Source organism: Excalfactoria chinensis, chromosome 2 (genome assembly GCF_039878825.1).
Source record: "Excalfactoria chinensis isolate bCotChi1 chromosome 2, bCotChi1.hap2, whole genome shotgun sequence".
NCBI classification, from domain to species: Eukaryota; Metazoa; Chordata; class Aves; order Galliformes; family Phasianidae; genus Excalfactoria; species Excalfactoria chinensis.
Window position 1 is genome coordinate 2114918 of NC_092826.1, and position 17921 is coordinate 2132838.

At 43.0% G+C, this 17921-nt stretch overlaps 1 protein-coding gene across 1 annotated transcript in view; it reads right to left on the reverse strand.

Annotated features, from left to right (window-relative positions):
• ADGRB1 (adhesion G protein-coupled receptor B1) overlaps positions 1-17921 on the reverse strand; it is a 271119-nt gene that overhangs the window by 118313 nt on the left and 134885 nt on the right. The window contains exons 7-14 of the mRNA XM_072327390.1: positions 16208-16372; positions 13908-14072; positions 10121-10222; positions 8380-8486; positions 7307-7501; positions 6269-6337; positions 1851-1959; positions 931-1074 (exon numbers count right to left, since the gene is read on the reverse strand). Of these exons, the coding sequence (XP_072183491.1) occupies positions 931-1074; positions 1851-1959; positions 6269-6337; positions 7307-7501; positions 8380-8486; positions 10121-10222; positions 13908-14072; positions 16208-16372 (1056 nt within the window). The remainder of the gene's footprint in view (positions 1-930; positions 1075-1850; positions 1960-6268; positions 6338-7306; positions 7502-8379; positions 8487-10120; positions 10223-13907; positions 14073-16207; positions 16373-17921) is intronic.

Consider the following 17921-nt stretch of genomic DNA (forward strand, 5'->3'; position numbering starts at 1 on the left):
ACCTATGACACAAGGTCTTGGTATGACAAAGTCCAAAGGACTTCTGACAGACATAACTCATTGTCTTTTGCCTTAGTACCAGGGAAGGACAGCACATCCTGGTGCAGTAACCAGCAGCCTGCTCTCTCAATACCACTAATGCTATGCGCCAGGCTGTCAACAAGGAAAACCCACCATTTCCCTGCAATCAGCCTAATTTAGAGACCTGTTTTTGAAAATCCATTTATCAGTTCTGCCAAATGCAAAGTCTCACTGCCAATACAGGAATATCTTGTTTGCATTGGCTGCTGGCGCTGGCATCCAGGTAAAGGCTTTACTAGCAGAGCCAGATCCATCAGTTGCTCAGCCTGATGTGCTAAGCCTCAGCTGTTCACCCTTGGATGGCTCTTCCAGGATTGGATCCAGTCTCAGAGGACATAACAACATTGTTTGCCCTATGCCAGTTAACCATACTTATAAGATTCCAACAGAGACCACTACTGGTGTCTACCCCTATTAGAAACCCAGAATATTTATAGACACACATTTCAATGCCCAACATGCCTTGCAAAGAGAGGAGTGGAGACGGACCTCAGTGCCCAAATGCACCAAGAACAGAGCAACTCAGAAAACACAGGGATGTTTTCACTTATTGCAGGTTCAAAAGAAGAAGCCTTAGAAGCAATCATCATGACAGTGTTGCCCTGAGTTTCTGTGCTGACTCTTTCTGTTTTTTAAACATAATGCTGAACTTGCCCAAGGAGTTCAGATTTGACCCTTGGTCTGATCACATCTAAAAGCCTTCCTTGCACTCAGCATTGATATGGTGAACTTCTGCGAGCCAATCCAGTTCAGCTGGAAGGACAATTTGAAGACAGCCAAATAGAAGGAATCTCTGTTAGAAAGTGAAGAAGACATTTTCTCCCAGAGAATTCTGACTGTGCTGCCTACCTGTCAGCCCTGAAGACAGGATGCTCCTGGAGACAGTGACCTTATCTTCCGAATTCTTGGCCCAGTCCACCATGCCTCTCCAGCCTTTCATGGGGAAGGTGATGTCAGTTGCTGCATTAGCGGGCAGCTTGTGAATGCCAAGGACTAGAGGGAAATAGCAAATAAAATCAGTAAGCAAAGCCTGCCTCAATAAATTCACACAAATTGAAAAGCCCACCAGAGTCAATAGTAGAAAATCAGACAGCAAAGCTTTCCTGCCTGCACTAAACCTGGAAGAGAAGAGATCTTTCTACTACAGGAGTGGCCAGAAGCAGAAGCTTAGGGAATTGTAAGAAAAAACAAAGCAAGGCTTCTCTTGTCTTGTCCTTCCAGCTTCTAGCAGTCAGCAGGACTTCCTCAGCTTGTGGCTACATCCAGACAATGAACTTTATTAGCCACCAATGGAACTCTCCTTTGTGCATTTTCCTAATCCCATCATGAGCCAATCTGTACTTTTTGGCTTCTGCAGCATCCTCTGGAAACAAGTTCCATGCTGCGATTGTGCATACAGCATAAATCAAATACTGCCTGCTGTTTGTTTGCTGCCTGATCACTTCATTGGCTGCTGTGCAGCTCTTGTGCTGAAAAACAAAAGGAACTAGCTTAATTCTTCCCAGTTTGTCATCTGTTCTCTGTTCATGGTTCTATAGATATCTCACAAACCATTTTGTGCCCATCTTTTCATCAGGCCCAAGTCCTAGCTTATTTGGAGAAAAGCCACTCCCTGGCTATGATCATCCACGTCTTTCCCCAGACCTTTTAATGTTCCACCACCTGCTGCCTTCCCTCTTTCCCTCCCCACATCCAAGATTACGCATACTGCACTGCAATTACAGATTCCTGGGGTCTATACCCAACACGGGGAGTGCAAATCAACTCACCCAGGTTGTCCGTCACTTGGTAGGAATCCCGGAAATCTTTCATGCGAAAGCCAATGACATCAATGAAATCCTCCACAAGCCTGAACAACTCCTTGGCATTTGGCCCTATCTGCAGAGAAAAGGACAATACAGCTAATAAAAAACGCAGCTAAGTGAGCCTAGAAAAACAAAGGGGTAAGAAATAGTAATTCATAAAATTGAGGCTGGAGGGCAGTCTCTCAAAGCAAAGCAAAGAAAAATATCTGGGGATCTCTAGAGCAGAAAATAATCCACCTCCTTTCCTTCGGGATTCTTTTTACTATCAACCACTCCATCCAGAGCACATAAGTTACTGCTGGTGCTTGCTATAGCCCTTCTCTTGTAGTGAATGAAAGAAGAGCAACATGCCAAGACAGACTTCTACTAGCCATGACTGAATGTAACTACATGGTCTTTCCAAAGTCCTTTGGCTGGAGTACCTGGCCCAGCCTAACAGTACAAAAGCCATTGGCATTGCAATTGCCCATCCAGAGACATCATGACAGAAAGAAGTGGTCCATGTTGAAACTCTGCCCTATGTCAAATTCAGAGAGCTTTTTCCAAGCCTTAGGTTTCCCTGATCCTCAGCTACTGCAACACTTGGCCTGAGAAACACATTCAGGATTTCTTCTGACTTTGTGTATGTATATTATATATATATACATAATATATATTTCCTACGTAGAGGGAGTCCACAAGACCTTGCTTCCACCAGGATGGTTAATTTTGCTTAACAACCCCCTGAAAGCAGACACACCAAACCAAAAACTCCAGCCTACTTTGTGGGTAAGGTAGGTTTCTAGGAGGCTGGTTTTCAGGCTTGCTTCCAGGAGGGATGCTTGGGAGAATGTTTCTCACATGTGGACAGTAAAGAAGAAGCACAACTGGATCTTAAGGGATAAGCAGGGAACAAAATTGAAGGAAGGGCTCACTGCTTCCCTTCCTCTTGAAGGATCTCAGGGAACTTTGGATGTCTGTTTGATGACACACTATAAAAGCAAGCTGGTGAGTGCAGAGACCTATTCTGTCTTCCATTCTCATTCTCTGTTGAATTTCCAAGGGTTGATCCTTGGTCTGAGTCTTTCTCTGAATCAAAGATCAACATGGCATGGTGCACCTGAAAGAAATCTAGACTTAAATTCTCATGGAGGGAGGGAAGAACATTCTCAAAGGCAGGAATCTGGCCCCTAAACATTATTCCTGAGATGAATCACGCTGTGTTCAGTGACACGTGGCTTGACCACCCCGGAAGAAAAACTTTTTAAACCACTTAACAACCTTTAAACTATTTTAAAAACCCTCTAAACTACTTAAAATATAGTTGGATTAGATGATCTTAGAGCTTTTTTTTCCAACCATAATGACTCTGTGATTCCACTTCAGCTAAATCCAACACCTGAAGCACCTGAGGCCTTGAATTCTCACCTGCCTATGAACAGAAGAGGAAGAAAGATATTGAAGGAGTTGTTCGTATATTTAATACAGTCATTTATAACTCCATCTGGTACCTTGATCACAGTTTGCTGAACCTGATCTCTGACACAGGCATCTCAGCCAGTTGTTGACCCGAGTCAGAAGCTACCTAAAGAGGAAACCAAATCCCAGCAATGCAAAGGGCTAATTTTGGAGGAAAAAAAATGGTCAAACAAACACATGCTTAGCAACAAACTCCAGGATCTAATGTCAAATCCCAGGCACCAGATCAGATAATTCTATGCAGAAAGAATCATCATCCATTCTTTCCAATTCTGATGGCAGGATCTCTCACTCTCCAAATAACCAAGTTATTATAACTTGCCCAGCCAGTATTGGATTTTCTCTCTTTTTCTTCTTTCTTTCCCCGATATCTCCCATATGATAAAGATATTGGCAATAATTCTTCTTTGCCTGTATTTTACTGGCCATGCAAAAGGCTGTCAAACAATAACTGGTTTTGCAGTGACTGATTTCATAAAAGGTAAGCCACGTGAAATGAACTGTGCTTACTACCTGTCTTTTCCTCAAGCACAATTGCCTGCAGGGGCTTAGCAAAGATGATGAGAGGTCAAAGGAAAGCAGTCCAACTCCTTACATCTCTTTATTTCCTTTTCCATCACTATCACCTTTTTTCCCTGGGGTTGTTGATCTTTGAGGACAAGCAGGACAGGAGATCAGAATGGTAGCAGAAGGAAGGCTGTATGGGCAAGGAGCAAAAAGGTGGCCATGCGTGTCACTCTGTCTGTCTATCCAAAAGAATATTGGTGAGACTAAAACTGTATCAAGATCAGATCAGAAAGTCCTGCCAGTACAGCAGGTGTGCACAGAAGGAGGAAAAAAGTGAGGAGACTATTTTTAACTGTGTATTTTTATATTCTATTACAGATTGAAAACACAACGTCACATTAACCCGAAGCTACACTGGTTGTTGTCTTTCAGGTTTCTATCATAAAACAGCTAATGTAACCACCCCAAAAGCATGACAGCCCTTCTCTATCTGAATGCCTTTCCAGTTTATTTTATTTTATTTTATACCTTTCCCCCCCTCATCTTCCACATGGGAGGGCATGATGGAACATGAGACCATAATGATGCTGGGTTTCTTTCTAATGAAGATACTGGGAGCCAAAGCTCTTAAAAGAAATGATTGACCTTATGAAATATGAGGCATTGGTTTGCTCCCTAAGTTTTGAATGAGAAGGACAGAGACTGCTGAAATCTTTGCCATCCAGTGCCTGAAGAATTCCAAGGCCATTTTCTGTCTTAAAGTCACAGCGTTGTGCTGTCATCACTAATTCCACTAAAAGAAATGCAAAGCAAACATTTTCTTTATGGCAATTTAGAGCATCGTGGTTCCACTCCTTGCACAGTTTGATGTAACACTGAGGGCAGGCTGGGCTGTATCTATAGGTACAAAGAGCGTATTGCACAGGGAAAGCTGATGGGAACAAATTGCCAGAGAGTGAAACCTGCAGCTGTTTTTATGGAGATCAGCAGGATTTCCCTGTTGTCATGACAACTCAATAGACTCCTCTGCACTGTTCTCAAATATGTACACACACCTGTGGTCTTGAAACTGAGCATTTGGTCCCTTATTTTGCCTGGAATCAGACGATGCCATCCCCTTCCAAATGCAAAGAGAAAAAAAAATCCAACAAAAACAGATCTACAGATCTAAGGGAGAAAAGATGGAAGGATAGGTCCACAAGGCTGCTCATCTCTTGGTCAAGGTCCTGTTGTTTAGTATTCTCAGTTTGTTTAGTATTGTCTCTCTGATGACTTTTGCAGCAACAAGAGATGGTTAAGAAGGGGCTGCCATGTTCTGATCCATACCTATGGGTACTTTCCATAAGACTGATCTCTCATAAATGCTCTTCTGTTCCTTGTCCAGGTTATTTTTATGCTGTGGCAAAAAAAAGAGATGGTATTTTTGTTCCAAGGTATAATACTGAGGAAAGGACATGGAAGGAATGATCATTACCACTGGCTAATTCAGCAGAGCTGCTGCTTATCAGAGGCAGAACCATTTCACTCTTTCCCATTTCACTCTTTCCCATTTCAGTCCCACTCTTTTCCATTTCTGTTCCCAAAGACTGCAGTGAGATGAAAACATGGAGTAGCCCAAGGGCTCACCAAGGGAATGGGAAAGAGACAAGGAATAGGCCTTACTGAATTAAAGAGTGCAACTATACAGAAGATACAGAGGACAAGTATGACATGGATATATAAACAAAGCAGTATGCAAGGGTTTAGCTAGAGAATTGTTATGTATTTGAGAGGACAGGAAGTAAAATATAACTGAATTTTTTGCTCATCTCATGCTGGACAGAACTAGAAGCTCAGGTGAGCAGAGCACAGCTGTAAACAAGGAAATCCTGCTTGTCCTGCATCTTTGTAGCCAAGAACTCAAAACCACATAATCCCACTGCTTTATCTTGGCATGAGGAGAATTATAGCAAGCCAGGAGGGTTATCAACTCCAAATCTAGCCTGATCTCTGAGAGCTATCCAAAATTTGGTATTCACCACCAGCTTTTTTGCTCTTGTTAATGCAAAGACTCTGGCTTAGGGCTGAGATCCTGTGGCTTACAGAGCTAGTCAGCCTGGCACTGAGATCAACCAAACGACCAGTTGCATGTATCAGCTGATTTATAGTAACTCCTGTTGAGGTGGTCAACTCTGAAGCTGATTAGTGCTGACCATATCCAAGTCGTTTCTCTCTTTCATTATAAAGTTATCCAAGGAAAGCGGCAGTGATGGGTGGAGATATTTCCTGGTCTGCGGCAACATGAAACAGATTAGCGTTTCACAGAATGCATCATGGTCAAGAAGAGCCATGTAGACCATTGTAAATACCCCTTGTCATGGTTTAAGCCTATGAAGAAGGCTATGACTTGCTTCACAGAAGGTGTTGAAGGTTCATACCAGCTGAGCTTCCTCCCACTTGTCCCGGTTTTCCTCCGATAAAATGTTGCTGATGATCTGGACAAAGTTCTGGAGAAAGGAGACAAAAGAGGAAAAAGGGGATAGTTAGCCAAACAAGGCCTGTTCTAGGAAGGGCATAGTAGTGCACAAGGAACACATAAAAATCACCCAAGAGACTTTTCAAGGTCCTGTTTCCAAAGGTTCCCACAGCATTTAGCAGGTTTCTGCCTCTAAAGATGTTAACATCAGTAAAACATTATTTCCCAAGTTTTTTTTTTATTCCTGTAAAGGAATAGGACTGGGAACATGTCTTATCTTCACTGCTGAAGATTTTAAAGAACAGATTAGACAGATATCTGCCACAACCTGGGTAAATACTGTTGATCTCGCCTTGCAGAAATCAATTCCTATCCTATTTCCTACTATTTCCATCGTTTTCCAGCATAGGGAAACTTACTACCATGTTTTTTTTTCTCAGTGACTTTGAAAGAGAAGCAGAGTTGGATCAAGCGGGTGCTAAGCACTGTAAAAGTTTGACCATGAAACACAAAATGAGAAGGAAGGAGACAATATATTTCAAGACCATTGATTTTTTTCTCAAGTTTTGCCACCTTTTGCAGATACTGTTGGATCAGTTGAATGTTTCGGTGCTGATCAATCCCAAGGGCATATTTTGTAGCCACTCTATATGCAACTACTGAAAGTAAAATCCGAGGGTGAGAAGCCATCAAGATATTCTCCCATATCAACATACAGCTACCCAGTATCACAGGGTCATCTTACATCTAGTCATTAGGGTGTAGTTCTTTCCAAGATACCAATTAGCTTCCAGTGTAAGTGCTATCAGGTTGAAATAGTTCAGAGTGACTTTGAATTTCGAGATCTTACTTTACAGGCCAGAGAGAAACAATCTCAAAGGGAGGGTTTGTTAACAAGCAAAGACACTTTACTTGGGCAGAATATAATCTTGCTTTTCATTATTATCAAATCAAGAAGAGGTAATCGAACCCTGAGCCTTATGCAAGCAGCTCAGCTCACCTGCACATCTCCAGAAGTTGGGCTGTGATAAGCCCTACGGAAGATCTCTGTCATGTTCCTGAGTACATCAATGGTGGACAGCAAGTCTCCGCTGTAGCTGGTCCCATCCTGGGAGATTTCCACAAGGTTTTGGAGCACTTCTGACAGCCCATCTCCCATCAACCCACGCTGAGCTTTGGAAAGATGCTCCCTGGTCTGAGGAACAGAAACATGACAAACACTTTAGTGACAGTGAAAGTCAAGTTAATGAGCTCGGTGAAGGAATTGCTGGGGGAAGGTTTATGACCTTCCATGTAATTCAGAGCACAGATTAGACGAATCTGACAATCTCTGCTGACCTGACAGCCTGTGATATTTTTAAAACGATAGAAGAGCAAAAGTCAATTTTTTTTCTGCATGCCCACAAAGAAAAGGTTGTGTGTAGGTTTAGAAAAGATTATTCTACTACAGAAATGCTATTCTGCTGCTGACCCAAGGCCAGTGAGCAGAAGATTCTTGCTTTAAAACCTTGTTTTCTTACAACAAACTTGAACTATTTTAGCTCAGGCTGTAGCTCATCCTGAAAAGGACAGTTTTTATGAAGGAAATAGCATTGTAAGGCAAGACACAGGAGACCAGCAGAAAAAAAGGAGAATTCATCACAGCAGTAATTTTAAGTCTATTGAAAATTAAGTGTCTTATTTTAAAGTGTTACAGTCACAGTAATTCTGATGGATAATGTGATATCCAATGGATATCAGAACGGATATCAATGTCCCTGTCCGTTGCAGGTGAGTTGGATTAGATGACCTTTAAGGGTCCCTTCCAACTCAAATGAATGTGTGATTCTATTATGTGGAGGACATGGTAAGACTTAGATTCTGACAGGTTAGACATTAAAAGACACAGTGAGGAGCCATTATTGTCCATGGATTTCCTGAGCAATCACAAGACAAAAGCAATCAGACAGAACAGAGCTGTCATCTTCCTTTCACATGGAAATGCTGCTTTCCTTCTTCTTTGTAACTGTGACAGTATAACAAGCATTTGAGGAGACCCCAAATGTTTTTAAAGTTGAAGTCAGTCTGCCTTACCATCATCTGTATGTTCCTGTAATCAATCGAAACACACTTGACATATGTTGGAGGCTCCCAATAAGCTATCCCTTCTTCATCTAAAGTGCATCTTCGAAGGATTAGCCCTAGAAGAGGAAAGAAAAGAAGAATGGAGAGGGGACATTTGAAAAGCCAGGCACTTCCATAGATATCATGCAGGACAACCAATCTATACAGGCACAACTACAGACACAAAGGCAGCAGGGGCATCTGGAAAATGCTTGAGAGCTTATTTTTGTTTCCTCCTCCTGCATTTTCTTACTAAGAGACAGAACAACAAAAGGAGATGCAAAAGAAAACATATAACTGGGACGTGGTTTGTCAAGACTCTCTGTCATGTGGTCTCAGTCTGACTTTTGGGTAGTCTTGTGTGGAGGCAGAAGTTGGACTCAGTGATCCTTATGGGTCCTTTCGAACACGGTATATTCTACGATTTTGCGATTCTAAGGCAAAAGACAGTTTAATCTGTCCTTCAGGCCGTGCTTCTTCCCGGTTCAAGAAGTCCCACGAGCCTCCCCAGGTGGCAAGGTCTGGTATTTGCAACTGAAGCACTGACTGCTGCTGCCTACACAGTCTCAACAAGAATAAATATCCAACAGCACCATCTTTGCATCTGTTGAAACACTGAAAAGCTGCCTGCAGTCCTCCCCCAGGCTTTTCTTTAGCTTCAGTGTACAGTGAGTTTTGCAGTGGTAATCACACGCCATTGCAATGCAGAGGAACACACACATCAGTGAAGAGAAAGGGGACAGGAATAGCCCAAGCAATTGCACTGCTATTAGGAAAGTCTCTGAGGAGCAGGCTTTGCTGGGTGCACAATTCCATTGCTACTGCTAAATGATTCAGTGACCTATGGTACAGCCTTTCTTCTAGGCTAGCATTAGGAATTACACTGACTGTTCCAGGATGCATGAGTCAACAGGAGCTTCAGGGTTTTCTGTGTCCAGTGAACTCACTCATAAAGACTAAAAGCTTTATGATCATTACAGACACTCCTGCCCTATTTTTTTTTCCTGCCTGAGGATCAGAAACATGCACCTGGGAAAAAAGCTCCACCAGCAGAATATCTGGAACCTTCTCCCCTGTGTTGTTTTCCACACCTTGGAATATGTGGCCACAACATATAACAACCGAATGCCCAAGTTCTATGATTTCATATCACCGTGGCTGAACTCACAACTCGAGTACCTAGAGATTAAGTTCAGAGAGTTCCTGTGATTTCTAAAAGGAGAGGTAAGGATCACTGGGCAACCTGATCTAGTGGGTAGCAACCTGCCCATGGCAAGGGATTTGGAAACAGATGATCTCTAAGGTGCCTTCCAACACAAGCCATTCTGTGATAATCAAAACATGACTGGGCAATCAAATTCAGATTTTCTACTTTGTTTTATGGTCAGCAGAGAGAAATATAACACCCATATCTAGTCGAGCCCAGTCTGTTTCTGCAGAATAGGGTGGAATTACCACAGCAGCCCTTAATAATGAAGCTGTAGGCAACAGCTGGAGGAGAAACCATCTCAAGTTGACCTGTATGGACCAGAGGTTGTTGGTAAATACTTAGGAATCACAGAAACACACAGAGAGTGTACTTAGCCTTGAGTAATGGGCAGAAAGCCCATTTGCTCATCCTCTCCTCCCACAGCCAGGTTGCCCTTGTCTAGAAGTCAGAGGATGGAAGATGATCTGAGGTTCTCCAACTGAAATATGCAGTCATCCTTACCAGTGGCATTGCGAGGACACCGAACAGCTGCAGCATCCCCAGCAGGCGTCTCTTTCCAAACCACAGAGGCAAGACTTTCCTCATCACAGATTTCATGGGGCTCTGCAAGGAAGGAAAAACTCCATTTGGTAAAGCCTCTTGCTCAGGAGGCACGTGGGAAAGGGCATGGAAAGGGGAAACAGGGGGAGTATGGTCCAGAAACATGATGCTTGGAAGATAGCTATTACTGTTACACCTTGCTAAGGAGTTTTTTTTCAAGTGAGAATATCCAGTTTTTGGTGGTGAGCTTCAGGGGCTCCATGCTCAATTCTTTCCATCCTTCAGGATCACCATTTTGGTGTTGGATGTGATTAAAATGAGGTTCTGCATAAGAAGGGGTAAGAATGAAGGAAGGAACAAACAGAGGGGGAAAAGGAAACAGTTGGGAATATCCCCTGGGTGGCCTTCATCCAGGTCCTCTGTCTGCTGCCATCAGGAGGACACTGAGCACCAATTTGCATCAGCAATTCATTTCCAAATGCTGAATCCAGGACTGCAGAAATGTGCAAAGGATGTTTGGAGAAGTTACAGAAAAAAACTCTTTGGAAGAGAATGTTTTCAGATGCTTCTGCTGAAGGGTAGAGATATTGGCTCTGGAGTCTTTGGGGCCTGAGAAAAATACCCATCACAGAAGGAAGGGTTTGCGCTGAGAAACTCATTACTTGCAGCACATAAAATGAACGGAGCCATGAGTAGGGTGTTAAAGCTATTCATCACTCCTAAGAGTGTGGAAGGGGAAAATTATATTTAATGGTTTTCAATTATAGATTTATTTATTGTGCATTTCAAACTAACAATAAAGAGAAAGCTGAGAGCATGCCTGCAGCTGGCCAGGAGTGGCAGCTGCAAAACCACAGCCAACCAGCCATGAAGCTGGGTGGCTGCCTGCAGAGCTTCCTTCCCACATAGAAAAACACTGACCATGCCAAGGTCCAGTGGTGCCAGTGGAAGTGAGCAAAGTTGTAAGGAAAATCTACATCTAACACAACAAAAAAAGACAGGTGCTCTGAGTTTTCACACTGTTCTCAATGGATCTGCATGTGATAACCCTGAAGGCATCCTTCTAGAAGGGACTGTCCCATGGATGCAGTGACGTAGACAATCTTAGACTTTGGGATAGCAGTAAAACCTTGGGAATGGAACTACCCAGGGTAAGTCTTGAGGTTTAACCTCAAGTCTAAAGGATGTGGCAAGTCCTATGGATTTGAAGGACTCATAGAGGATCCAAGAAGCTGCCTGCACATCACAGTTCCTGGAGTCAAGCTCCAAGACCACAAGTCTCCAAGCCCCAGTTGTATTTCAAATGGAGATTCTTTCCTGGTGCATCCAGTAGACAAGGATAATAAACAAGTTACGCTCCCTGCTTGAAAACAGATGTTTTCTCCTCTTTTAAAAATTCTCTTTTGAGTAATCACTATTATAATGAAATCCCAGAGGGCAAGCAAAACCCCTGCTGTGCCCTGCACACGCACAGAAATAGTTCTATTGCCAACAACAGCTCGTGACTTCTGTAGATAAGGCAGAACATGGGCAAAGAAATGGTAGGTTTGCACCTAAGTTGTTGACAAGGAGCTATAGGTGATGAAATCTTCCGCTTGTGATTGGGATGTGGTGACTTACAGAGCTGAATGCAACACCTCTGCATTGTGGCCCTGTGCTATGACCGTGGCTACATATTTCCCACTTCAAAATGTGGTTTGGAAGGAGGGTTTGGGGAATAGGGTGGGAAACTTATAGCAATCTCAGCTGCAACATACCAAAGCAAATACCACCTGTCAAAGAGCAGAGGGGGTTCATATCTGACCTCTCCTTTCTCCTCTAACTTCTCAAAGCTTCCCAGTCTCCTCATCCCTGCAGTCTCCCTGGGGGCCACTGAGGGATGCTGTGGATCAGTGATGCTCTTTAGGAGTGCACTGACTGGCACTGTCTTGCCCGTGAATGCAGAAGCAATTCCCAGGCCAGGAGAGAATCAATTCATCCTTTTATTTATTTATTTTTATTTCTGTTTCATAACTATATATATATATATATATATAAGCAACCTATTTGCAAGTGGATATTTTAATAACTAACCCAATTAGGCTTAGCTCTTCTGTTCAAATCAAATCACGCCAGCGCTTCATACTTTCTCCAGAATGAATGGAGTGGGTTTATTTTTAGCCAAAAGCCTTTTTTCTTTTCTTTCCCCCCCACCCCCACCCCCCATCCTCTGCAAATTAACAACTGCAGCAAGACCCTTCTGGTTTTGAACCCTTGCAGGGCTCAGTGCCTCAGACATGCCTTTCCCTTTTGAGTGCTGTGCAGGCATCAGCCCCTGCGGACACAGAAGAAAAGATCGGGCTTGTTCTGCCAGGGCCCCAGCTGGCACACACTGAAGCTGAACTAAATCTTCATCACTCTGTAGACACCACCAGACAACCCGGTGCTACGGCTTTTAGTGGCGGAGGAGAGCTTTTGTGGCTGAGTTAGAAGAGACTCTCACACGCCTCTGCTAATTGAGAGGCACAGCTTGTAAGGAGAGGTGATGTCTTTTATTAGAGCATAGCTGCAAGGAGCGAAAATGCTCTTTATCTTCTGCCTAAACTGGGTAAAACTTCCCTGCTGAAGTGCTTTTGGCTTTTATCTGTCTTCAGCCATTTGCAAGCGATTCGGAGGGGTCAGCTGTCCCAAAAACATCACAAATCCATCCCCAGAAGTGTCTGCACTGAGCTTCAGTTCGCCGCTTAGAAAGACACCCACCCACTCTTCACACGGACAGCCATGATGCCACCACGAGAATCTCTCCCGTCGCTCACCAAGCTGCTCCAACAATTAATTACCCTCCCGGTCATAAACTGGAGCCAGTTACAATCAATGAAGTCTGCCAGCCAGCATCACATAGCCCATTGATTTCTCACCAGCGATTTTACCAGCAGGGAGTTTAACTGAGACTAAGAAAGAGAATAACAATTGCGTGCTGGCCTGTTTTCTGGCTACACACTGCATGTGAGACATGGAATCTTTCCAGCTTGTATTTTCTTCTGCTCCCTAAGACGAGGTTGTAGTAAGGTGGGAGTCAACCTCTTTTCCAAGTAACAGCAATAGGATGAGAGGTAATGGCCTTAAGTTGCACAAGGAGGGGCTCAGGTTGGATATTTGGAAACATTTCTTCTCAGAAAGAGTGGTGAGGTATTGGCATAGGCTGTCCAGGGAGGTGGAGGAGTAACCATTCCTGCAGATGTTAAAGATGTGACACTGAGGGCCATGATTTAGTGGGCATGGTGATGATGGGTTGATGGTTTGATTTGATGTTAAAGTTTTTTCCAGCCTACATGACTCTATGATTTCCTTGTCCTCCATTCAGATTTTCATGCCATTTTTATTAAATGGATGCTGGTCCCATTTGTGTATTTAGAGAAGGGTGAGAGTGTACAAGACTGACAATTCTGGACACGAATTTAATGGACTCGAGATTCTGATATCAATTATGGCTCTCAGTGTCTCTTTTCCTTTCATGACTCTACAGCAATGAAAAAAAAAAAAAAAGGAAAATATAAGTCTAGACTAGTGAGATTTAACAAGTGTTGACTGAAATCCTCATGGTTATACTGTAAAAATTAAATCCAGCCCTTGATGTGTCACGTATCTGCATTATGAGTGGGGACAACTAGATCACAGCTCCCCATTGCATTCAGCTCTCTGACAGCTATTTCCAAAATCCCTACCCTCCCCAGTAAAAAGGAGATTCTGAAGAGTTTGGGGTACTTACCAGGACATTTCCTGTCATTGCACTGCCTGTACTCTTCCTTGGGACCCTGGCAGGTCTCTCCTCCAAAGAAGGGTCCATAGCACACACGGTCACGTCTCTGAGTCCCACCTCCACAAGTAGTGGTGCAGCTCCCCCACACTCCCCAAGCTTGCCATTTCCCATCCACTGGAGATTAAAAATAAAGGGAGAGAGAGAGAAACAGCCTGTAACATCCCAAACATCATCTGCAGTAGAAGAAGGCAAGTTTCCCGGGTAAGGAAACTGGATGAGTAAAGTAGGTGTGAAGAGAGGTCTCCTGCCTCAAATCCTTGTCAGATTCTCAACACACATGAAATCACTACATTATCTTTCCCACTGCAACAGTCCTTTGACAACTGAAGAACATTCTTCTGCTTCTCCTCAATACCTTCATGCCACCACACCGGAACTATCTCTTTCCTGGAGCACAAGTCTTATGAGAAGCAGCTTAGGGACCAGAGACTGTTTATTCTGAAGAAGAGGATGTTCAGAGGAAACCTCATCACTGTCTAAAACTCCCTGAAAGGAGGTTGTAGTGAGGTGGAGGATGGCCTCTTTGACAAGATAACAGTGACAGGACAGGGGGTGATGGCCTTAAGTTTTTCCAGGGGAGGTTCAAGTTGTATATTAGAAAAAGTTTAATTTCAGAAACAGTGGTAATGCTACCCTGGGAGGTGGTGGTGTCTCCATCCCTGGAGGTGTTCAAGAAAAAGTTAAATGTAGTACAGAGAGACATGATTTAGTGAGCATTGTGGGAGCTAAATTATCTTAGCAATCTTTTTCAGTCTTAATGATCCTGTGATTCTTTCCTTGGGCTCACAATTGGGGCTCTGTCCTTGAACACTCTTAGAGTCAGCACTGGTTCAACCTGCTGGATGGCAACAGCAGGCTGCCATACTCCATAGCTTGACCTTGGTTAGAATGCAAAAATTACATGTGAAAATAATAGATTTTCACAGAGTCACACTTCTGGTCTGTGCTGTGGTTGTAAAGAGACAAGCAGAGCCCCAAGGTGATGAACCACAAAGAAACATCAAATAACCCTTCTCCAACCACTTCCATTATACCACTGTCTCACATGCCTCAGAAAGTTTTTGCAAGAGACTCATTTCCTAGTATCTGTTCCAAGTATCTTTACACATTCAGTGGAAATGCTACTTCTTTTGCATTAACAATGGCCTTTATCAAAGCACTATAAAAATGTTAATTATCCCTCACAACAAGCCTACAAGGTAGGAAAATGTTCTCTTCTGCATCACAGACATGGAACAACAACTCAGTGTCAGAAATAGAGAACTCTCCTGATTCCTATTTGGGTTTTAATTAGGAGTTAACGGGTTATCTCAGGTCAAATAATTCCTTGTGGGAGGGTGGGAAATTTCTCTCTTTTTCTTCACGCAGAGGAAGAAAATTACTGAAGAAAAAGGCGAGCATCAATCTGTGGTACTTTATTTGGTAACACCATATATAGTGTAAACCATAGCCCTCGATGCTTTGATATGTAACTCTGAAATCAGTATAACAAAAATGCTTAAAAAGAAGGAGGCCCTTTGTGTCCTTAAGAATCTCCATAAGTTACAAAGAAGTGAGCTAAGTAAGAAAACACACTGGAGTCCATATAGGAAAGTCCAGTAATTATGGCCTGATCTTTAGGTGTTATTGTGACAAGCCAAGAGTTGGAATAATTAATCCTTATGAGTCCTTTCCAGCTCCAGTTGTTCTATGATAATAGAGTTAAATGCTGCTATTCTTTCAGCTGCAGATTTTGTTGCTACCACTGGGAATAAGCATTTATTGAGGAAATGGTTATTTGTGGGTGTACTAGTTCTCTTAGAAAGGGGAAGAAGACTCTCTCCATCTCAGGGGTCCACTCCTTCTCAGTCTTATGGGCTAACAGGGACATAGCAACCAAGAGGAGCCAGGAAAAGGGCCAGGGGAAGCATGGCAACACTAATTGGTTCTGTTTAATCTTGAAAACATTTAGACTTCTAAGCCTTGTTTTCAAGACAGAATATTTTTTCACTCCAGTTGACCCAATTAGTCAGAAAGTTGTGATCCCTGTGGGTAATCACTCATCTGTCCGGGGTCTCCTGGATTTGCCAGCTATAGATTTTGACTTACGTGGTCCAAAGGTATGATCCACAGCCTCCTTATTATTGCAAAACTTGTGAAAACAGCACAGCTCTTCCCCAGAGAAAACAGGAAAGGATTTTATATAAACTTATCTGGGATTGCGGATAGAAGGATAACCAAAAAGAAAAGAAAATACATTGGCCACTGACCTGGGCATTGACGTAGGAAGCAGTCCCGGGTCTCTACCCAATGTCCCTGGCATTCAGCTCCCCCATAGGAAGGTCCATTGCATTCCCTCGTCCTCTGCTGGGTGCCGTTGGAGCAGGAAGCGGAGCAGGAGCTCCAGCTCGACCACTCATTCCAGTTGCCGTCCACTGAGTGGCCCAAAGAGAGATAACAAAGCGGAATGTGAAAATAGCTCCCTCTGGAAAGAGGCATGTGCAAGAGTCCTTGACCTGCGCCTACAAGGGACTGAGGAAGGGGACTGCAAACTAGAGGGGCTACAGAGAGAGTGAGAGGGAGATGATCACCAAGAAAAAGTCCAGGCAAACATGTCAGCAGTACTTTCTTGGGACCCTGGCAACCTCTAATTGGTATATGATGGCTTGACAGTATGCAAGCACCGTAACACATTGATTTTTATATTCACACTCTACACGCCAGCATAAAAGTTGGCTTTATTGACATTATATATTCCAATACAATGCTCTCTGTATAGCCAGTTATTACAAAACATCAAAATAGATAATATGGACCATGTTTCCAGTGAAAATATTGAAGGAATCTGTACATTACCATGACATATCTCATTTTAGTCAATCAGTATTTTTTTGTGAGGGAATTCATTCTTCACTATGAATGAAAAGCAGAGCATGAGTCTGGCTCCTCAAGCACTCAAACGCTCTGTATTTCAGAGGAAGCCCTTAAAGCACAAACTGAGATCACATTGTTATTCAAAGGAATTCACACTGCCAGCCAGGAGATATTCAGAGCAAAGGTGTGCTCCAACAGAAGACCACAAGCAGAGTGCACATGTGTGGTCAATGCACTTCAGTCACAGCTGAATTAACACTGCCAGGCTTGATCTGTATCCTCATAGCAACATCTCTGGTAATTGAATAGAAAAGGGAGGGAAAAGAGAGGTTGTGATAGGGACAGGTTTGGAAGGAAACGTGAATACATCCTATTAGCATGAGGCATTCCCAAGTGTGGCAGTCACACCCTAATTGGCCCCTGATCATCAGATCTATCACCCAGTCTGCTATTCCTGGAGCACTTTTCCTCATTAGCAGCGGTCATCATGCTCTGTTTAGCTCTCATTAACTGCCAGTTTTCACTAGGAAAAAATAATGTAAAACTGAATCATGGAAAAGTCTGAATTCTGATTTAAATCACATTGCTGCAGATTTCAGCTCATTGACTTTGGTTGCTTTGACCAAGTAAAATATACGCCTCCTGGTTCACTGTACATGCTGCAAAACCCTGAATAGCCCCAAATGATCCCCATTGTGTTGATGTGTTTTGGTTTTTTTTTGTTTTCAACCACGTGAGAAAATGTCAAAATATCCAAATGAACAACTGCTAATTCAAACAGCATCATGTAATCTCAGAAGGTCTGAAAAACTCGTCATAATCAAAGGTGCTTACAAAAAAAAATAGCATGCTTCTTCTTGGCGATCCAAGTTTGCTGCTTTCATTGTGCATAAATTCAAAGTATCACAGCAATGCTTATCAGTTCCAAGGAAAGGAAATAGAAGAGGTGGTGACTGGCAGATGATTCCTCTCTGGAAATGATAAAAAAACCCACAGAATATGTTCTGCCCAGTAAAAATTAGTTGTTTGTTTGTTTTTTTGCTGGCTGCAGTTTTCATCAACTGGCAGTGCTTGCTCCTCATCAGTGTTCACTGATACTGGAAAGTATAC